The sequence below is a fragment of the Limanda limanda genome, chromosome 22 (assembly GCF_963576545.1).
Source record: "Limanda limanda chromosome 22, fLimLim1.1, whole genome shotgun sequence".
In the NCBI taxonomy this organism is placed as follows: domain Eukaryota; kingdom Metazoa; phylum Chordata; class Actinopteri; order Pleuronectiformes; family Pleuronectidae; genus Limanda; species Limanda limanda.
In genome coordinates, this window is record NC_083657.1 from 352,501 (window position 1) to 370,000 (window position 17,500).

The 17,500-nt window shown below is 47.5% G+C and overlaps 3 protein-coding genes across 3 annotated transcripts in view; 1 reads left to right on the forward strand and 2 right to left on the reverse strand.

The window, feature by feature from the left end:
* Positions 1 to 623, reverse strand: part of slc25a11 (solute carrier family 25 member 11) — a 6,994-nt gene extending 6,371 nt beyond the window's left edge. The window contains exon 1 of the mRNA XM_061095937.1: positions 428 to 623. Coding sequence (XP_060951920.1) covers positions 428 to 492 — 65 coding nt within the window. The 5' untranslated portion in view covers positions 493 to 623. The remainder of the gene's footprint in view (positions 1 to 427) is intronic.
* A 2,884-nt stretch (positions 624 to 3,507) lies between these two features.
* On the forward strand, positions 3,508 to 6,440 carry LOC132995916 (zinc finger protein 391-like). Its single transcript, XM_061066159.1, has 2 exons — positions 3,508 to 4,378; positions 5,339 to 6,440. Exons 1-2 carry the CDS (start codon positions 3,677 to 3,679, stop codon positions 5,981 to 5,983), a joined length of 1,347 nt encoding a protein of 448 aa, XP_060922142.1. The 5' UTR covers positions 3,508 to 3,676; the 3' UTR covers positions 5,984 to 6,440.
* A 12-nt stretch (positions 6,441 to 6,452) lies between these two features.
* The window catches only part of LOC132995917 (voltage-gated potassium channel subunit beta-2-like), a 20,010-nt gene continuing 8,962 nt past the window's right edge, over positions 6,453 to 17,500 (reverse strand). The window contains exons 6-15 of the mRNA XM_061066160.1: positions 17,374 to 17,418; positions 16,486 to 16,530; positions 15,033 to 15,076; positions 11,442 to 11,528; positions 11,269 to 11,354; positions 9,150 to 9,270; positions 8,769 to 8,863; positions 7,447 to 7,567; positions 7,277 to 7,365; positions 6,453 to 7,148 (exon numbers count right to left, since the gene is read on the reverse strand). Of these exons, the coding sequence (XP_060922143.1) occupies positions 7,056 to 7,148; positions 7,277 to 7,365; positions 7,447 to 7,567; positions 8,769 to 8,863; positions 9,150 to 9,270; positions 11,269 to 11,354; positions 11,442 to 11,528; positions 15,033 to 15,076; positions 16,486 to 16,530; positions 17,374 to 17,418 (826 nt within the window). The 3' untranslated portion in view covers positions 6,453 to 7,055. The remainder of the gene's footprint in view (positions 7,149 to 7,276; positions 7,366 to 7,446; positions 7,568 to 8,768; positions 8,864 to 9,149; positions 9,271 to 11,268; positions 11,355 to 11,441; positions 11,529 to 15,032; positions 15,077 to 16,485; positions 16,531 to 17,373; positions 17,419 to 17,500) is intronic.

Genomic DNA, 17,500 nt, shown 5'->3' on the forward strand with positions numbered 1-17,500 from the left:
TCTTTAATTCAGCCATAATAAACTACTGACATCTCTGTGCTACATGCTACATGCTACAAGGCTAATCCGGTCCGGGACTCGAACTCTGTTTTAAACAGCTGAGCGGATGATGTCAATATAAATAAACAAGAATATAAATAAGAATATTAACACAATATAACCAACCGACGGGGGGGGGGGGGGGGGCACACTTCAGAGGACGTTAGCATTAGCAGCTAGCAGGAGATGGTTGTCATGGCCCTGTGACACATTGTGACACATTGCGACCCGGACTCTGAGCTGCTGTCAACGGGGACATTCACCGGGTTCCACCGGGTTAGCCCGCTGCTAGCCCGCTGCTAGCCCGCTGCTAGCCCGCTGTTAGCCCGCTGTTAGCCCGCTGTTAGCCCGCTGACATTAGCACGTTAGCATGGCAGCTAGCACCTACCCGGCCAGGCCCCCGAACAGGAACTTCACGGCCTTCGGGGAAGTCTTCGGCTTTGTGTCCGCCATGTCTGCTCCCGGTGGTCGGAGGGTAGATTCCCGCTGCCGGTGTGCCGCTGAGCCGGACGGTTCTCTGCTCGGTCCCCGGAACAGCTGCAGCAGGAGCCGGGACAAGGTGACTCTGTGGAGGGGACACCAGCCGACCAATCAGGAGCCGCGGAGGCCTTCAGGGACCAAGCACAGAGTCGGTCATGTTAGAGTCCTGCACTCAGCAAGTTTATAATAATTTGGAAAGATTAAATTATATTCTGTACCTGTCTGTTTCTCTGCCTGTCTGTCTGTGTCTGTACCTGTCTGTGTCTGTACCTGTCTGTCTGTGTCTGTACCTGTCTGTGTCTGTCTGTCTGTGTCTGTACCTGTCTGTGTCTGTGTCTGTCTGTCTGTAGTAGTGATTTTAATATGTGTTTTACTCTGGTGCGTTCACTGTCTGTTTCCATGGTGGTAAATCTGAGCTCAGTCTTTAAATGCTTCTGGACTCTGGTGGGACGCTGCTCCCTAGCAACAGTAACTACGGCCGAGCTGTTCTCGCGATATCTGATGAAGATCTCGCGAGAACACCGAGCGGAAATAGTCTGAGTCTGTAGAGAAGAACAACATGGAACTCGACCAGACCCGGATCAAAGAGGAGAACCAGGACCCGGACCTAGCGGGCCAGACCCGGGTCAAAGAGGAGAACCAGGACCCGGACCTAACGGGCCAGACCCGGGTCAAAGAGGAGAACCAGGACCCGGACCTAACGGGCCAGACTCGAATCAAAGAGGAGAACCAGGACCCGGACCTAACGGGCCAGACTCGGATCAAAGAGGAGAACCAGGACCCTGACCTAACGATCCGGATCCGGGTCAAAGAGGAGAACCAGGACCCTGAACTAACGGGCCAGACCCGGATCAAAGAGGAGAACCAGGACCCGGTTTTCATGGACACGGATCTCTACAAGATCGTGATTAAAGAGGAGAACCAGGAAACGGACCAGTTTAACATCGTGATCAAGGAAGAAAACCAGGACCCGGAGTATGAGCAGACCGGACTGGAGGAGAACCAGGAGCAGTTCAGAGTTCAGGACTCAATGGTGACGTCAGAAACTATTAATGATAGTGATGATGTAATAATGATGTTATTTATAACAACAATGTAATAATGATATCAAGTAGGACACTTAGTGGTTTACATATTACAAACTGAACCCTGAGGACACATGAACTGTGTAAGACATGTTGTGTAGTGAGTGTTGTGTAGTGAGTGTTGTGTAGTCAGTGTTTGTGTAGCAGCAGCGGGTTGTTTGGTCCGACTTGTTCAAACAGGAACATGTGGGAACATCCAGGGGGTAGCAGGTCACTTCCTGTGTGTGTCTGCCCACTTCCTGTGTGTGTCTGCCCCCCCCTGGCTTCTCCACCTCTCACCTGAACCTTGAGGAGGATCTGATGCTGAACGAGTCTGTGCAGAAAACCTGCTGCTGAGTTCAGCTGTGAAACACAAACTCTGAACCAACCAGGAAGAAAACATCCATCGTTTATTAAGTCTATGTGATGTTAAACAACTCGCTCTAACTCTCGCTCTCTCTCTCTGTTACCATAGAAACACAGACAACCAGATGTCCATCACATCAAAGAGAGGAAGCACAGCTGTGGACATTGTGGGAACAGTTTCACAACAGCCAGTCACCTAAAAACCCATCAGCGTGTTCACACCGGAGAGAAGCCATACAGCTGTGGTCAGTGCGGGAAGTCGTTCACAGATTCGTTCCGATTGAAAACGCATCATCGTGTTCACACGGGCGAGCGGCCGTACCACTGCGACCAGTGCGGCGCCGCGTTCAGCCGCTCCTGCTACCTTCAAATCCACCAGCGCATCCACACCGGAATTAAACCTTACAGATGTGACCATTGTGCAAAAGCGTTTGCGACGTCCAGTAAGTTGACGGTCCACCGACGCAGCCACACGGGAGAGAAACCGTACGAATGTGACTTTTGTGGAAAAGCTTTTGCAATTCCGAGCAGTTTGAAAAGTCACTTACGCATTCACACGGGAGAGAAACCGTTCGTCTGTGCCGAGTGCGGCAAAGGGTTCAGTCGCTCCAGTATCCTGAAGATGCACAAACGTGTCCACAGCAGTGAGTTTGTTTCACAGCAACTGGAACCTCGGAACGATGAGTAACTTGAATAACACACGATGACGTATGAGTGGGAGTGTGTAGAGAAAACACAGCAGCAAACACTGGTTCACAACACAAAACAAACCCGACAAAGAAATACAACATCTCTACTAAGTGATGCTTCAGAAACAAAACTCCTTCCACATTTAAACATGTACAAACAAATATAATCTACCAGTACAAAAAATGTCATCTGACTTTAGTTGCTTCTGGTGTTTTGTATCTGCATTATTTTGTTAATGTTTGTAAACCACAGTTTACGTTTGTTAAGTTTTGTTATGAATTCATCTCCGTACCTCGGGCTCCACACACGGTGACAGTTAGCGCCACCTGGAGGTCGTCTGAAGCATACGTGAGTTTGAGATAAAAGCTCTGGAACAAATGAAGCTGTTAGACAATGTCTTAAAGTAATATGTCTTTACAGTAACTGTACTTTTTACCGCAGAAAATATTATGAATTTATAATTCATTATCATTTAATTCAAAATAACGTCATGTTCGATCGAAAAGATGACGTTATTTAATTTTAATGATACAAATATTTTTTGTGATTGAAAATGTGAAAATTTATCTGAATAAAAACCTGAACATGAATAAAAATATCTGATTATTCTGATGCTGATAAAATACAATTGATATTTATATATATTACCATTTATAAATACTATAAAAAGTGTTTTATATACATATATGTTTGACACTTGATTAATAATAATTATAACACAATTGGTTTGACTGTTGCTGCGTTCAAGAAAACTCGGAATTTTGACGTTCCGGCGCGCAGTGATGACGTAAGATAAACATGTGTGTGCCAGCGGAGCGTCAACTGCTCCGTGAACCAGCGAGATCACGTGTTCCCGAGTTCACAGGTTCGATCCCCGACTGTAGGTGGCTTCACCTGCACCTTTCAAGCAGGAGGTCACAAAACTCCGACATCCGAGTCGCCAGGAACGCAGCATTAGGACCAGCATGCATCACGCGAAGTGGTGATAAGGACACGAAGAACAAAGACTGGATCTAGATGTCCACCTGAGACAAGACATGGACCGGACCCGGGTCAAAGAGGAGGACCAGGACCCGGGCTTCATGTACCGGACCCGGGTCAAAGAGGAGGACCAGGACCAGGGCTTCATGGACCGGACCCGGGTCAAAGAGGAGGACCAGGACCCGGGCTTCATGGACCGGACCCGGGTCAAAGAGGAGGACCAGGACCAGGGCTTCATGGACCGGACCCGGGTCAAAGAGGAGGACCAGGACCAGGACCCGGGCTTCATGGACCGGACCCGGGTCAAAGAGGAGGACCAGGACCAGGACCCGGGCTTCATGGACCGGACCCGGGTAAAGCAGGAGAACCAGCACCCGGGCTTCATGGACCGGACCCGGGTCAAAGAGGAGGACCAAGACCCGGGCTTCATGGACCAGATCCGGGTCAAAGAGGAGGACCCGGACCCGGGCTTCATGGACCAGACCCGGGTCATAGAGGAGGACCAGGACCCGGTCTCCATGGCCCAGACCTGGGTCAAAGAGGGGGACCAGGACCCGGTCTCCATGGCCCAGACCTGGGTCAAAGAGGAGAACCAGGACCCGGTCTCCATGGCCCAGACCTGGGTCAAAGAGGAGGACCCGGACCCGGTCTCCATGGCCCAGACCTGGGTCAAAGAGGAGGACCCGGACCCGGTCTCCATAGCCCGGACCCGGGTGAGAGAGGAGGACGAGGACCCGGATCAGGCCGCTGGTCTTCAGGTCAGTACTCCGGTTCAGTCTCTGACGTCAGTAATCATTCCCGGAAGTAGCTAGCATCCAGGTCGCATCTTGCACAGGTCAGCTCAATGTTAACAGGTCAGTTAGCACAGGTCAGTTAGCACAGGTCAGTTAGCACAGGCTAGTTAGCAGGGGTTAGTTAGCACAGGTTAGTTAGCACAGGGCAGTTAGCACAGGCTAGTTAGCAGGGGTTAGTTAGCACAGGTCAGTTAGCACAGGTTAGTTAGCACAGGTCAGCTAACTCCTCCAGAATTCATTAACAGGTTCGGTAATAGAAACCACTTCATGTTAACTTCGCGGTTTGAGGAGCACCTGTTCAGCTTCCGTCTTTCTATCGCTTCTAAATGAAGAAAGTTACGTCTTCCTCTGTATTGTGGGCGGGGCTTTACATCCGGTGAGACATATAGATTTAATATGTAGATTTATCATTTAACTTGTATATGACATGAATTTCCTTCCTAAATGTGAAGGACATGAGCTGAGTATATCAGCGAGAACATTGTGAATGATTTTTTGCATTTGGCTCTTTATTCAATCAATCACATTTTATTAGTATGGTCTCATATTCACAGGTCCCAGTTTGTCTCGTAGTCTGCCAGTGTAGCATCAGGATCTGGTCCCAGTGTAGCATCTGGATCTGGTCCCAGTGTAGCATCAGGATCTGGTCCCAGTGTAGCATCTGGATCTGGTCCCAGTGTAGCATCTGGATCTGGTCCCAGTGTAGCATCTGGATCTGGTCCCTTGTGATCGGCTCTCTCAGGACAGATGTTAATTCCAGGTGTGTTCGTGGTCTCTGGTGTAGAACAAACCAGTTTCTGAGTTTGGATGAAAGAAGCTAATATCAGCTCTGAAATGTTTCCTGATGTGATTTTACTCTGATGATTAAACTTGTTCATGAAAACTCGCCCCACCCTGACGTGCTCTCTCTCTCTGTTACCATAGAAACGGAGGCGCACAAGCAACCATCGCAGCACCAAGAAGAAGAAGCCGTTCATCTGTGATGCGTGTGGTAACACGTTCACCACCGCAGCTAACCTGAGGGTCCATCAGCACGTGCACGGCCGACAGAAGCGGTTCCGCTGCGACCACTGTGGGAAAACGTTTTCCACCTCGAGCGGTTTGCAGATTCACGAGCGTCTCCACACGGGAGACAAACCGCACGCCTGCGACCAGTGCGGCAAAGGTTTCTCCCGCGCTTATCGATTGAAACGACATCAGCACATTCACACTGGAGAGAAACCACACAACTGTGACCAGTGTGGGAAGTCGTTCGTTGAGCTCAGTTACCTGAAGGAGCATCAGCTCAGCCACAGCGGAGCCAGAGCGTTCGGCTGTGACCAGTGCGGCGCGGCGTTCAGCACCTCGCGCTACCTGAAGCTCCACCAACGCTACCACGCCGGGGAGAAACCGTTCATCTGCGACGTGTGTGGGAACGCCTACCCGCACATGAGCAGCTTAACGGACCATCGCCGCATCCACACCGGAGAGAAGCCGTACGCCTGTAACCAGTGCGGCGCTCTGTTTGCACGGCTGGCGACGCTGAAGAGTCACCGGCGTGTTCACGCTGCGGAGGATCACCACGACTGACGAGTGTGGGAACGTTTACAGTAACACAAGAAATCTGAAACACGGGTTCACACCAGATCGGGGCGCCGACGCATCAGCTTCAACATCAGAAACTGGAACAGATTGAATCGACAATTACAATGTTCACGTTTCAGTGAAGAACCCGAAGATTCTTTAATTACTTTTATTTTGGAGCTTGTGAACTCTTGTTTTAAAGATGTACATTTCAGATTTTGTGTCAATGTTAGCAGATATTTTTAATAAAATCTTTATTCAGAAAAATTTCAAATAATTCACTGTTTTTATTTTTTATCATTGAGTAAACATTAAACATATATAAATATAATTACGTTTTACATTTGTAAGTGTAGACGGCAACGTCCTTCAGTGAGTCTGCTGCCCCCTGCTGGCAGCTGCTTGTCACTGCGTCCTCTGATGTCAGCTCAGACCGTTCCTAATAAAGTGATCAATAAATCAATATACTGTGTACACAGTTTCCAGATCAATAACTTTATTGCTGCAGGTGTAATGACATGAGGATCAAACAGTGACACATTAAACACAAATGTGAATCCTTTTTGTTCCAGTTCAGTTTGTATTATATTGAAAATATAAATATGATTGAGTCAGTTTTCTTCACAGATTATATATTAAGATATATCATCTGTATCGTTGGAAGAAACAGGACAGTTCAGAGAAGTAATTGAAATGGTGTCTCTGTAACAGCAGGCTTTTATTTTGAAATAGATATGGCAAACAAACAAACATCTTGTATCAACTGATCAATCATTTGATCAGTATTCTAAGATTTTTGTTAATAATTGTAATAATATAACCTTTATATAAATTGATAAACTATTGGTCAAGTTTCACTGAATCTGTTGTTTTGACAACAGATGTTAAACAGCTGTGGACACATCACTCTATACAAGAATAAATATTTCCCGGTATCTGAACTAAAGTCTCTGTGATTGGACGGGACATCTGCCCGTCTCCATGACAACGAGGAGGTGGTGGCCTCCATCCCTGAAGAAGACATGTCCCTGTCGTCTTCGTCCTGTCTTCATCTTATAAAGTCTTTTCTTTAAAGACCTCAGCTCCTTGTTTCCTTCTTGGAGTTACGGGGCTTGTTGCCAAGCAACACATCCATCTCTGTAACAAGGGGCGGAGTCAGCTGAGACAGAACCTGAGGAACAGGAAGAGAAAAGTTGACCAATCACAGGTCAGAGCTTTGAGTCCGTCTGTTATTGATGAAATCACTTATTATTGATAAGTTATTGATGATGAACAGGAGGCGGAGCTACTGAACGTTACCCTGATAGAACCGAGGTTCTCCAGCAGCTGTTCCGTGTTGGAGACTCCGAGGAGAACCGAGCTGACGCCTTCACTGCGGAGACACCACGCTGAGACAGACACACAAACACACACACACACAATCAACCTCCTGTTGTGAATGTGTGAGCAGACAGACAGGTGCAGTGTACCTATAGCGAGTTGAGCAGGAGTGCAGTTCAGTCTGCTGGCCAGCAGGTGGAGCTCTTTAATTTTACTGAGCTGCTTCTTCCCTTCATCACTGCTGAGACGCTCCTTCAGCCACGCATAACCCTACACAAACACAGACACACACACACAGACACACAAACACAGACACACAAACACAGACACACAGACACACAAACACAGACACACAGACACACAAACACACAGCATTGATTGCAATGGTAACAGACAGCCTGAGTGATGGGTCTGGGTTATTGTCACGTTCTCAGTGTGTGTACCTCAGTGTGTGTACCTCAGTGTGTGTACCTCAGGGTGTGTACCTCAGTGTATGTACCTCAGTGTGTGTACCTCAGGGTGTGTACCTCAGTGTGTGTACCTCAGTGTGTGTATCTCAGTGTGTGTACTTCAGCATGTGTACCTCAGCGTGTGTACCTCAGCGTGTGTACCTCAGTGTGTGTACCTCAGCGTGTGTACCTCAGTGTATGTACCTCAGCATGTGTACCTCAGCGTGTGTACCTCAGCGTGTGTACCTCAGGGTGTGTACCTCAGTGTGTGTACTTCAGCGTGTGTACTTCAGTGTGTGTACCTCAGGGTGTGTACCTCAGTGTGTGTACCTCAGTGTGTGTATCTCAGTGTGTGTACTTCAGCATGTGTACCTCAGCGTGTGTACCTCAGCGTGTGTACCTCAGTGTGTGTACCTCAGTGTGTGTACCTCAGCATGTGTACCTCAGGGTGTGTACCTCAGTGTATGTACCTCAGCATGTGTACCTCAGCGTGTGTACCTCAGCGTGTGTACCTCAGTGTGTGTACCTCAGTGTGTGTACCTCAGTGTGTGTACTTCAGCATGTGTACCTCAGCGTGTGTACCTCAGCGTGTGTACCTCAGCGTGTGTACCTCAGTGTGTGTACCTCAGTGTGTGTACCTCAGTGTGTGTACCTCAGTGTGTGTACTTCAGCATGTGTACCTCAGCGTGTGTACCTCAGCGTGTGTACCTCAGTGTGTGTACCTCAGTGTGTGTACCTCAGTGTGTGTACCTCAGTGTGTGTACTTCAGCATGTGTACCTCAGCGTGTGTACCTCAGCGTGTGTACCTCAGTGTGTGTACCTCAGTGTGTGTACCTCAGCATGTGTACCTCAGCGTGTGTACCTCAGTGTGTGTACCTCAGTGTGTGTACCTCAGTGTGTGTACTTCAGCATGTGTACCTCAGCGTGTGTACCTCAGTGTGTGTACCTCAGTGTGTGTACCTCAGTGTGTGTACCTCAGCGTGTGTACCTCAGTGTGTGTACCTCAGTGTGCATGCTTGTACCTTCATGGCGGCTCGAGAACTCTCCGGGACGCCCTCATTGTATTTTCCCGTCAGCAGGCCGCAGGCTAACGGGGACCAGGTCATGGCCCCGACCCCTGAGAGACACACAAACCTCAGGTTGAACCACGTCATTACAGCAGTTTATATTTACACCTGAACAGCTCCAGAGCAGCACCTCGTTAGCCTAGCTTAGCATTACTACAGAGAAACTCTCACTGCATCCAGACAGAAACTGTCCCAGTCAGGACAGAGTGTGTGGGGTTGTTCAGGTGGGTGTGTAGTTCTGGGTCATTGTGATGTGTATTTGTGTTTGTGTGTGTTGTGAAGTTGTGTGTGTGCGTTCGTGCAGTGTAGGTGTGTGTGAGTTGTGTAGTTGTGTACCGATCTTGTGGTAGAGCTCCGGCAGGTGCAGCTCCACCTTGTCTCTCTGGAAGTAGTGATACTCAGCCTGTTCACACACTGGAGGAACCAGATTGAACTGTCTCGCTATAGAGTACGCCTCCTGAGGGACAGACAGGTGAGAGACAGACAGGTGAGAGACAGACAGACAGGTGAGAGACAGATAGACAGACAGGTGAGAGACACACAGACAAATAGGTGAGAGACAGACAGGTGAGAGACAGACAGACAGACAGACAGACAGACAGACAGACAGACAGACAGACAGACAGACAGACAGACAGACAGACAGACAGACAGACAGACAGACAGACAGACAGACAGACAGACAGACAGACGGACAGACAGACAGACAGACAGACAGGTGAGAGACAGACAGACAGACAGACAGACAGACAGACAGACAGACAGACAGACAGACAGACAGACAGACAGACAGACAGACAGACAGACAGACAGACAGACAGACAGACAGACAGACAGACAGACAGACAGACAGACAGACAGACAGACAGACAGACAGACAGACAGACAGACAGACAGACAGACAGACAGACAGACAGACAGACAGACAGACAGACAGACAGACAGACAGGTGAGAGACAGACAGGTGAGAGACAGACAGGTGAGAGACAGACAGGTGAGAGACAGACAGACAGACAGACAGACAGACAGACAGACAGACAGACAGACAGACAGACAGACAGACAGACAGACAGACAGACAGACAGACAGACAGACAGACAGACAGACAGACAGACAGACAGACAGACAGGTGAGAGACAGACAGGTGAGAGACAGACAGACAGGTGGGTGAGAGACAGACAGGTGAGAGACACACAGACAGACAGGTGAGAGACAGACAGGTGAGAGACAGACAGACAGACAGGTGGGTGAGAGACAGACAGACAGGTGGGTGAGAGACAGACAGACACACAGGTGAGAGACAGACAGACAGACAGACAGACAGACAGACAGACAGACAGACAGACAGACAGACAGACAGACAGACAGACAGACAGACAGACAGACAGACAGACAGACAGACAGACAGACAGACAGACAGACAGGTGAGAGACAGACAGGTGAGAGACAGACAGGTGAGAGACAGACAGGTGAGAGACAGACAGACAGGTGGGTGAGAGACAGACAGGTGAGAGACACACAGACAGACAGGTGAGAGACAGACAGACAGACAGGTGGGTGAGAGACAGACAGACAGGTGGGTGAGAGACAGACAGACACACAGGTGAGAGACAGACAGACAGACAGACAGACAGACAGACAGACAGACAGACAGACAGACAGACAGACAGACAGACAGACAGACAGACAGACAGACAGACAGACAGACAGACAGACAGACAGACAGACAGACAGACAGACAGACAGACAGACAGACAGACAGGTGAGAGACAGACAGACAGACAGACAGACAGACAGACAGAGAGAGAGAGACAGACAGACAGACAGACAGACAGACAGACAGGTGACAGACAGACAGACAGACAGACAGACAGACAGACAGACAGACAGACAGACAGACAGACAGACAGACAGACAGACAGACAGACAGACAGACAGACAGACAGACAGACAGACAGACAGACAGACAGACAGACAGGTGAGAGACAGGTGAGAGACAGGTGACAGACAGACAGACAGACAGACAGACAGACAGACAGACAGACAGACAGACAGACAGACAGACAGACAGACAGACAGACAGACAGACAGACAGACAGACAGACAGACAGACAGACAGACAGACGGACAGACAGACAGACAGACAGACAGGTGAGAGACAGACAGACAGACAGACAGACAGACAGACAGACAGACAGACAGACAGACAGACAGACAGACAGACAGACAGACAGACAGACAGACAGACAGACAGACAGACAGACAGACAGACAGACAGACAGACAGACAGACAGACACACAGACAGACAGACAGGTGAGAGACAGGTGAGAGACAGACAGACAGACAGGTGACTGTGTGTAACAACCAAGTTTTACTTAACAACAATAAACAGCTGCTCTCAGGTTCTCCTGAGGTTCTCCTCAGGTTCTCCAGTATTTGTGGTGAGTGTCCTACCATGATCTCCACGGCGTTCCAGCGAGACGTTCCCCAGTACATGGCCAAACCCTGATCGATTACAAAGGTCATCGCACGGACGACCTCTGGAAACACATGTACCCAACAGATGTAACCCTAAGTGTACAAGTGTGTGTGTGTGTGTGTGTGTGTGTGTGTGTGTGTGTACTGACCCTCCATCGGTGCGTTAAGGTCACTCCTGTTTGCGAAGACGATGTCAACATAGTCCAACTGTAACCTGGATAGAGAGCCACGCAGACCTACACACACACACACACACACACACACACACACACACACACACACACACACACACACACACACACACACACACACACACACACACACACACACACACACACACACACACACACACACACACACACACACACACACACACACACACACACACACACACACACACAGAGCAGCAGTGTGTGAGTGTGTATTGGAGTATTTTTACTCTGAGTACTTTTACTGAAGTTAAGATCAGAATGTTGAAGGTTGACGAGTCTTTGAGTTAAATTTAGAGTTTTTATATTTTAGAGGATGATTTAAGTCAAAGCAGCTTTCAACAGGACCTCTGTGTGTGTGTCTGTGTGTGTGTGTGTCTGTGTGTGTGTGTCTGTGTGTGTGTGTGTCTGTGTGTGTGTTTGTCTGTGTGTGTGTCTGTGTGTGTGTCTGTGTGTGTGTGTATCTGTGTGTGTGTGTCTGTGTGTGTGTGTGTCTGTGTGTGTGTCTGTGTGTGTGTCTGTGTGTGTGTGTGTCTCTGTCTGACTGTGTGTGTGTGTGTGTCTGTGTGTGTGTGTCTGTGTGTGTCTGTGTGTGTGTCTGTGTGTGTGTGTGTCTGTGTGTGTGTGTCTGTGTGTGTGTGTGTCTGTGTGTGTGTCTGTGTGTGTGTCTGTGTGTGTGTGTGTGTGTCTGTGTGTGTGTGTGTGTGTGTGTGTGTCTGTCTGACTGTGTGTGTGTGTGTGTCTGTGTCACTGACTGTGTGTGTGTGTGTGTGTTAATCCAGTTGTGTGCCTGATCCTCTTAAAGCTCATCGTCCTATGACAGAGGACACTGACTGTGTGTGTGTGTTCCTGTACTTATATCCTTGTGAGGACCATTTTAAGCTTAGTCCCTACAGAGTGAGGTCATTCTGACCAGTTCTCACTTCTCCAGGGTTAGGGTTAGTTATTTAGTTGTGAAGGTTAAGGTAAGGGTTAGGGTTAGTTATTTAGTTGTGAAGGTTAAGGTAAGGGTTAGGGTTAGTTATTTAGTTGTGAAGGTTAAGGTAAGGGTTAGGGTTAGTTATTTAGTTGTGAAGGTTAAGGTAAGGGTTAGGGTTAGTTATTTAGTTGTGAAGGTTAAGGTAAGGGTTAGGGTTAGGTATTTAGTTGTGAAGGTTAAGGTAAGGGTTAGGGTTAGTTATTTAGTTGTGAAGGTTAAGGTAAGGGTTAGGGTTAGTTATTTAGTTGTGAAGGTTAAGGTAAGGGTTAGGGTTAGTTATTTAGTTGTGAAGGTTAAGGTAAGGGTTAGGGTTAGTTATTTAGTTGTGAAGGTTAAGGTAAGGGTTAGGGTTAGTTATTTAGTTGTGAAGGTTAAGGTAAGGGTTAGGGTTAGTTATTTAGTTGTGAAGGTTAAGGTAAGGGTTAGGGTTAGTTATTTAGTTGTGAAGGTTAAGGTAAGGGTTAGGGTTAGTTATTTAGTTGTGAAGGTTAAGGTAAGGGTTAGTTATTTAGTTGTGAAGGTTAAGGTAAGGGTTAGTTATTTAGTTGTGAAGGTTAAGGTAAGGGTTAGGGTTAGTTATTTAGTTGTGAAGGTTAAGGTAAGGGTTAGGGTTAGTTATTTAGTTGTGAAGGTTAAGGTAAGGGTTAGGGTTAGTTATTTAGTTGTGAAGGTTAAGATAAGGGTTAGGGTTAGTTATTTAGTTGTGAAGGTTAAGGTAAGGGTTAGGGTTAGTTATTTAGTTGTGAAGGTTAAGGTAAGGGTTAGGGTTAGTTATTTAGTTGTGAAGGTTAAGGTAAGGGTTAGGGTTAGTTATTTAGTTGTGAAGGTTAAGGTAAGGGTTAGGGTTAGTTATTTAGTTGTGAAGGTTAAGGTAAGGGTTAGGGTTAGTTATTTAGTTGTGAAGGTTAAGGTAAGGGTTAGGGTTAGTTATTTAGTTGTGATGGTTAAGGTAAGGGTTAGGGTTAGTTATTTAGTTGTGAAGGTTAAGGTAAGGGTTAGGGTTAGTTATTTAGTTGTGAAGGTTAAGGTAAGGGTTAGGGTTAGTTATTTAGTTGTGAAGGTTAAGGTAAGGGTTAGGGTTAGTTATTTAGTTGTGAAGGTTAAGGTAAGGGTTAGTTATTTAGTTGTGAAGGTTAAGGTAAGGGTTAGGGTTAGGGTTAGTTATTTAGTTGTGAAGGTTAAGGTAAGGGTTAGTTATTTAGTTGTGAAGGTTAAGGTAAGGGTTAGGGTTAGTTATTTAGTTGTGAAGGTTAAGGTAAGGGTTAGGGTTAGTTATTTAGTTGTGAAGGTTAAGGTAAGGGTTAGGGTTAGTTATTTAGTTGTGAAGGTTAAGGTAAGGGTTAGGGTTAGTTATTTAGTTGTGAAGGTTAAGGTAAGGGTTAGGGTTAGTTATTTAGTTGTGAAGGTTAAGGTAAGGGTTAGGGTTAGTTATTTAGTTGTGAAGGTTAAGGTAAGGGTTAGGGTTAGTTATTTAGTTGTGAAGGTTAAGGTAAGGGTTAGGGTTAGTTATTTAGTTGTGAAGGTTAAGGTAAGGGTTAGGGTTAGTTATTTAGTTGTGAAGGTTAAGGTAAGGGTTAGGGTTAGTTATTTAGTTGTGAAGGTTAAGGTAAGGGTTAGGGTTAGTTATTTAGTTGTGAAGGTTAAGGTAAGGGTTAGTTATTTAGTTGTGAAGGTTAAGGTAAGGGTTAGTTATTTAGTTGTGAAGGTTAAGGTAAGGGTTAGTTATTTAGTTGTGAAGGTTAAGGTAAGGGTTAGGGTTAGTTATTTAGTTGTGAAGGTTAAGGTAAGGGTTAGGGTTAGTTATTTAGTTGTGAAGGTTAAGGTAAGGGTTAGGGTTAGTTATTTAGTTGTGAAGGTTAAGGTAAGGGTTAGGGTTAGTTATTTAGTTGTGAAGGTTAAGGTAAGGGTTAGGGTTAGTTATTTAGTTGTGAAGGTTAAGGTAAGGGTTAGGGTTAGTTATTTCGTTGTGAAGGTTAAGGTAAGGGTTAGTTATTTAGTTGTGAAGGTTAAGGTAAGGGTTAGGGTTAGTTATTTAGTTGTGAAGGTTAAGGTAAGGGTTAGGGTTAGTTATTTAGTTGTGAAGGTTAAGGTAAGGGTTAGGGTTAGTTATTTAGTTGTGAAGGTTAAGGTAAGGGTTAGGGTTAGTTATTTAGTTGTGAAGGTTAAGGTAAGGGTTAGGGTTAGTTATTTAGTTGTGAAGGTTAAGGTAAGGGTTAGGGTTAGTTATTTAGTTGTGAAGGTTAAGGTAAGGGTTAGGGTTAGTTATTTAGTTGTGAAGGTTAAGGTAAGGGTTAGGGTTAGGTATTTAGTTGTGAAGGTTAAGGTAAGGGGCTAGGATGTGTATTATGTCAATGAGTGTCCTCACTAAGACAGGAGTACAAACGTGTGTGTGAGCTGCTGTTGTTTTCTGAAACCAGAAGAAGCCTTATTTGGAGGATTGGGGGGCGGAGCCTGACTCTTTCTATAGAAACTACCAGTGGAGTCGCCCCCTGCTGGTCAGTACACAGAAGACAGGTGCCTGGACCTGGAGTCAACTTCCTGTTGTTGTTTACCTTCAATGATGTGTTTCCGTGACAACCCTCGCTCTGTCTCTGCCCTGTAAACACAAGCACAGTGAGACAGGTGCAGGACAGATGTGAGACAGGTGGTGGACAGATGTGAGACAGGTGCAGGACAGATGTGAGACAGGTGGTGGACAGATGTGAGACAGGTGCAGGACAGATGTGAGACAGGTGCAGGACAGATGTGAGACAGGTGCAGGACAGATGTGAGACAGGTGCAGGACAGATGTGAGACAGGTGCAGGACAGATGTGAGACAGGTGCAGGACAGATGTGAGACAGGTGCAGGACAGATGTGAGACAGGTGCAGGACAGATGTGAGACAGGTGCAGGACAGATGTGAGACAGGTGGTGGACAGATGTGAGACAGGTGCAGGACAGACGTGAGACAGGTGGTGGACAGATGTGAGACAGGTGCAAGACAGATGTGAGACAGGTGCAGGACAGATGTCAGACAGGTGCAGGACAGATGTGAGACAGGTGCAGGACAGATGAGAGACAGGTGCAAGACAGATGTGAGACAGGTGCAAGACAGATGTGAGACAGGTGCAGGACAGATGTGAGACAGGTGGTGGACAGATGTGAGACAGGTGCAGGACAGATGTGAGACAGGTGGTGGACAGATGTGAGACAGGTGGTGGACAGATGTGAGACAGGTGCAGGACAGATGTGAGACAGGTGGTGGACAGATGTGAGACAGGTGGTGGACAGATGTGAGACAGGTGGTGGACAGATGTGAGACAGGTGGTGGACAGATGTGAGACAGGTGGTGGACAGATGTGAGACAGGTGCAGGACAGATGTGAGATAGGTGCAGGACAGATGAGAGACAGGTGCAGGACAGATGTGAGACAGGTGGTGGACAGATGTGAGACAGGTGGTGGACAGATGTGAGACAGGTGCAGGACAGACGTGAGACAGGTGGTGGACAGATGTGAGACAGGTGCAAGACAGATGTGAGACAGGTGCAGGACAGATGTCAGACAGGTGCAGGACAGATGTGAGACAGGTGCAGGACAGATGAGAGACAGGTGCAAGACAGATGTGAGACAGGTGCAAGACAGATGTGAGACAGGTGCAGGACAGATGTGAGACAGGTGGTGGACAGATGTGAGACAGGTGCAGGACAGATGTGAGACAGGTGGTGGACAGATGTGAGACAGGTGGTGGACAGATGTGAGACAGGTGCAGGACAGATGTGAGACAGGTGGTGGACAGATGTGAGACAGGTGGTGGACAGATGTGAGACAGGTGGTGGACAGATGTGAGACAGGTGGTGGACAGATGTGAGACAGGTGGTGGACAGATGTGAGACAGGTGCAGGACAGATGTGAGATAGGTGCAGGACAGATGAGAGACAGGTGCAGGACAGATGTGAGACAGGTGGTGGACAGATGTGAGACAGGTGGTGGACAGATGTGAGACAGGTGCAGGACAGATACTCACTGCCCCCCCCAGTAGATCTTGGTGGTCACCACATAACTGGACCTCCTGGTCGAGAGACACAACACAGACAGAGAGAGAGAGACCATCAGGTACTCTGAAAGGAGGAGGGTATTGGTGTGTGTCTGTGTGAGTGTGTGTGTGAGTGTGTGTGAGTGTGTGTGTGAGTGTGTGTGTGAGTGTGTGTGAGTGTGTGTGAGTGTGTGTGTGAGTGTGTGTGAGTGTGTGTGTGTGTCTGTGTGAGTGTGTGTGTGAGTGTGTGTGAGTGTGTGTGTGAGTGTGTGTGTGAGTGTGTGTGAGTGTGTGTGAGTGTGTGTGTGAGTGTGTGTGAGTGTGTGTGTGAGTGTGTGTGAGTGTGTGTGAGTGTGTGTGAGTGTGAGTGTGTGTGTGTGTGAGTTTGTGTGAGTGTGTGTGAGTGTGTGTGTGAGTGTGTGTGTGAGTGTGTGTGAGTGTGTGTGAGTGTGTGTGTGAGTGTGTGTGTGAGTGTGTGTGAGTGTGTGTGTGAGTGTGTGTGAGTGTGTGTGTGAGTGTGTGTGAGTGTGTGTGAGTGTGTGTGAGTGTGTGTGAGTGTGTGTGAGTGTGTGTGTGAGTGTGTGTGTGAGTGTGTGTGAGTGTGTGTGAGTGTGTGTGAGTGTGAGTGTGTGTGAGTTTGTGTGAGTGTGTGTGAGTGTGTGTGTGAGTGTGTGTGTGAGTGTGTGTGAGTGTGTGTGTGAGTGTGTGTGAGTGTGTGTGTGTGTGAGTGTGTGTGAGTGTGTGTGAGTGTGTGTGTGTGTGTGTAATTCTGCTGTGTCACATAATGTCGTTTTTTGGATCTTTTTGTCGTCTTTATTTTCAGCTCCCGTGTTGTCGACAGTGTAAAGACGATCAGTGACTGAAGATAAAAAGTTTCACCTCCATCCTTTCTTCTTCAGGATGTTTCCCAGAGTCGTCTCCGCCCTGAGACACACACACAGGAGACACATGACTCCACAGAAACACAAGACACTAACCCTATCCCTAATACATTAACACAAAGTCA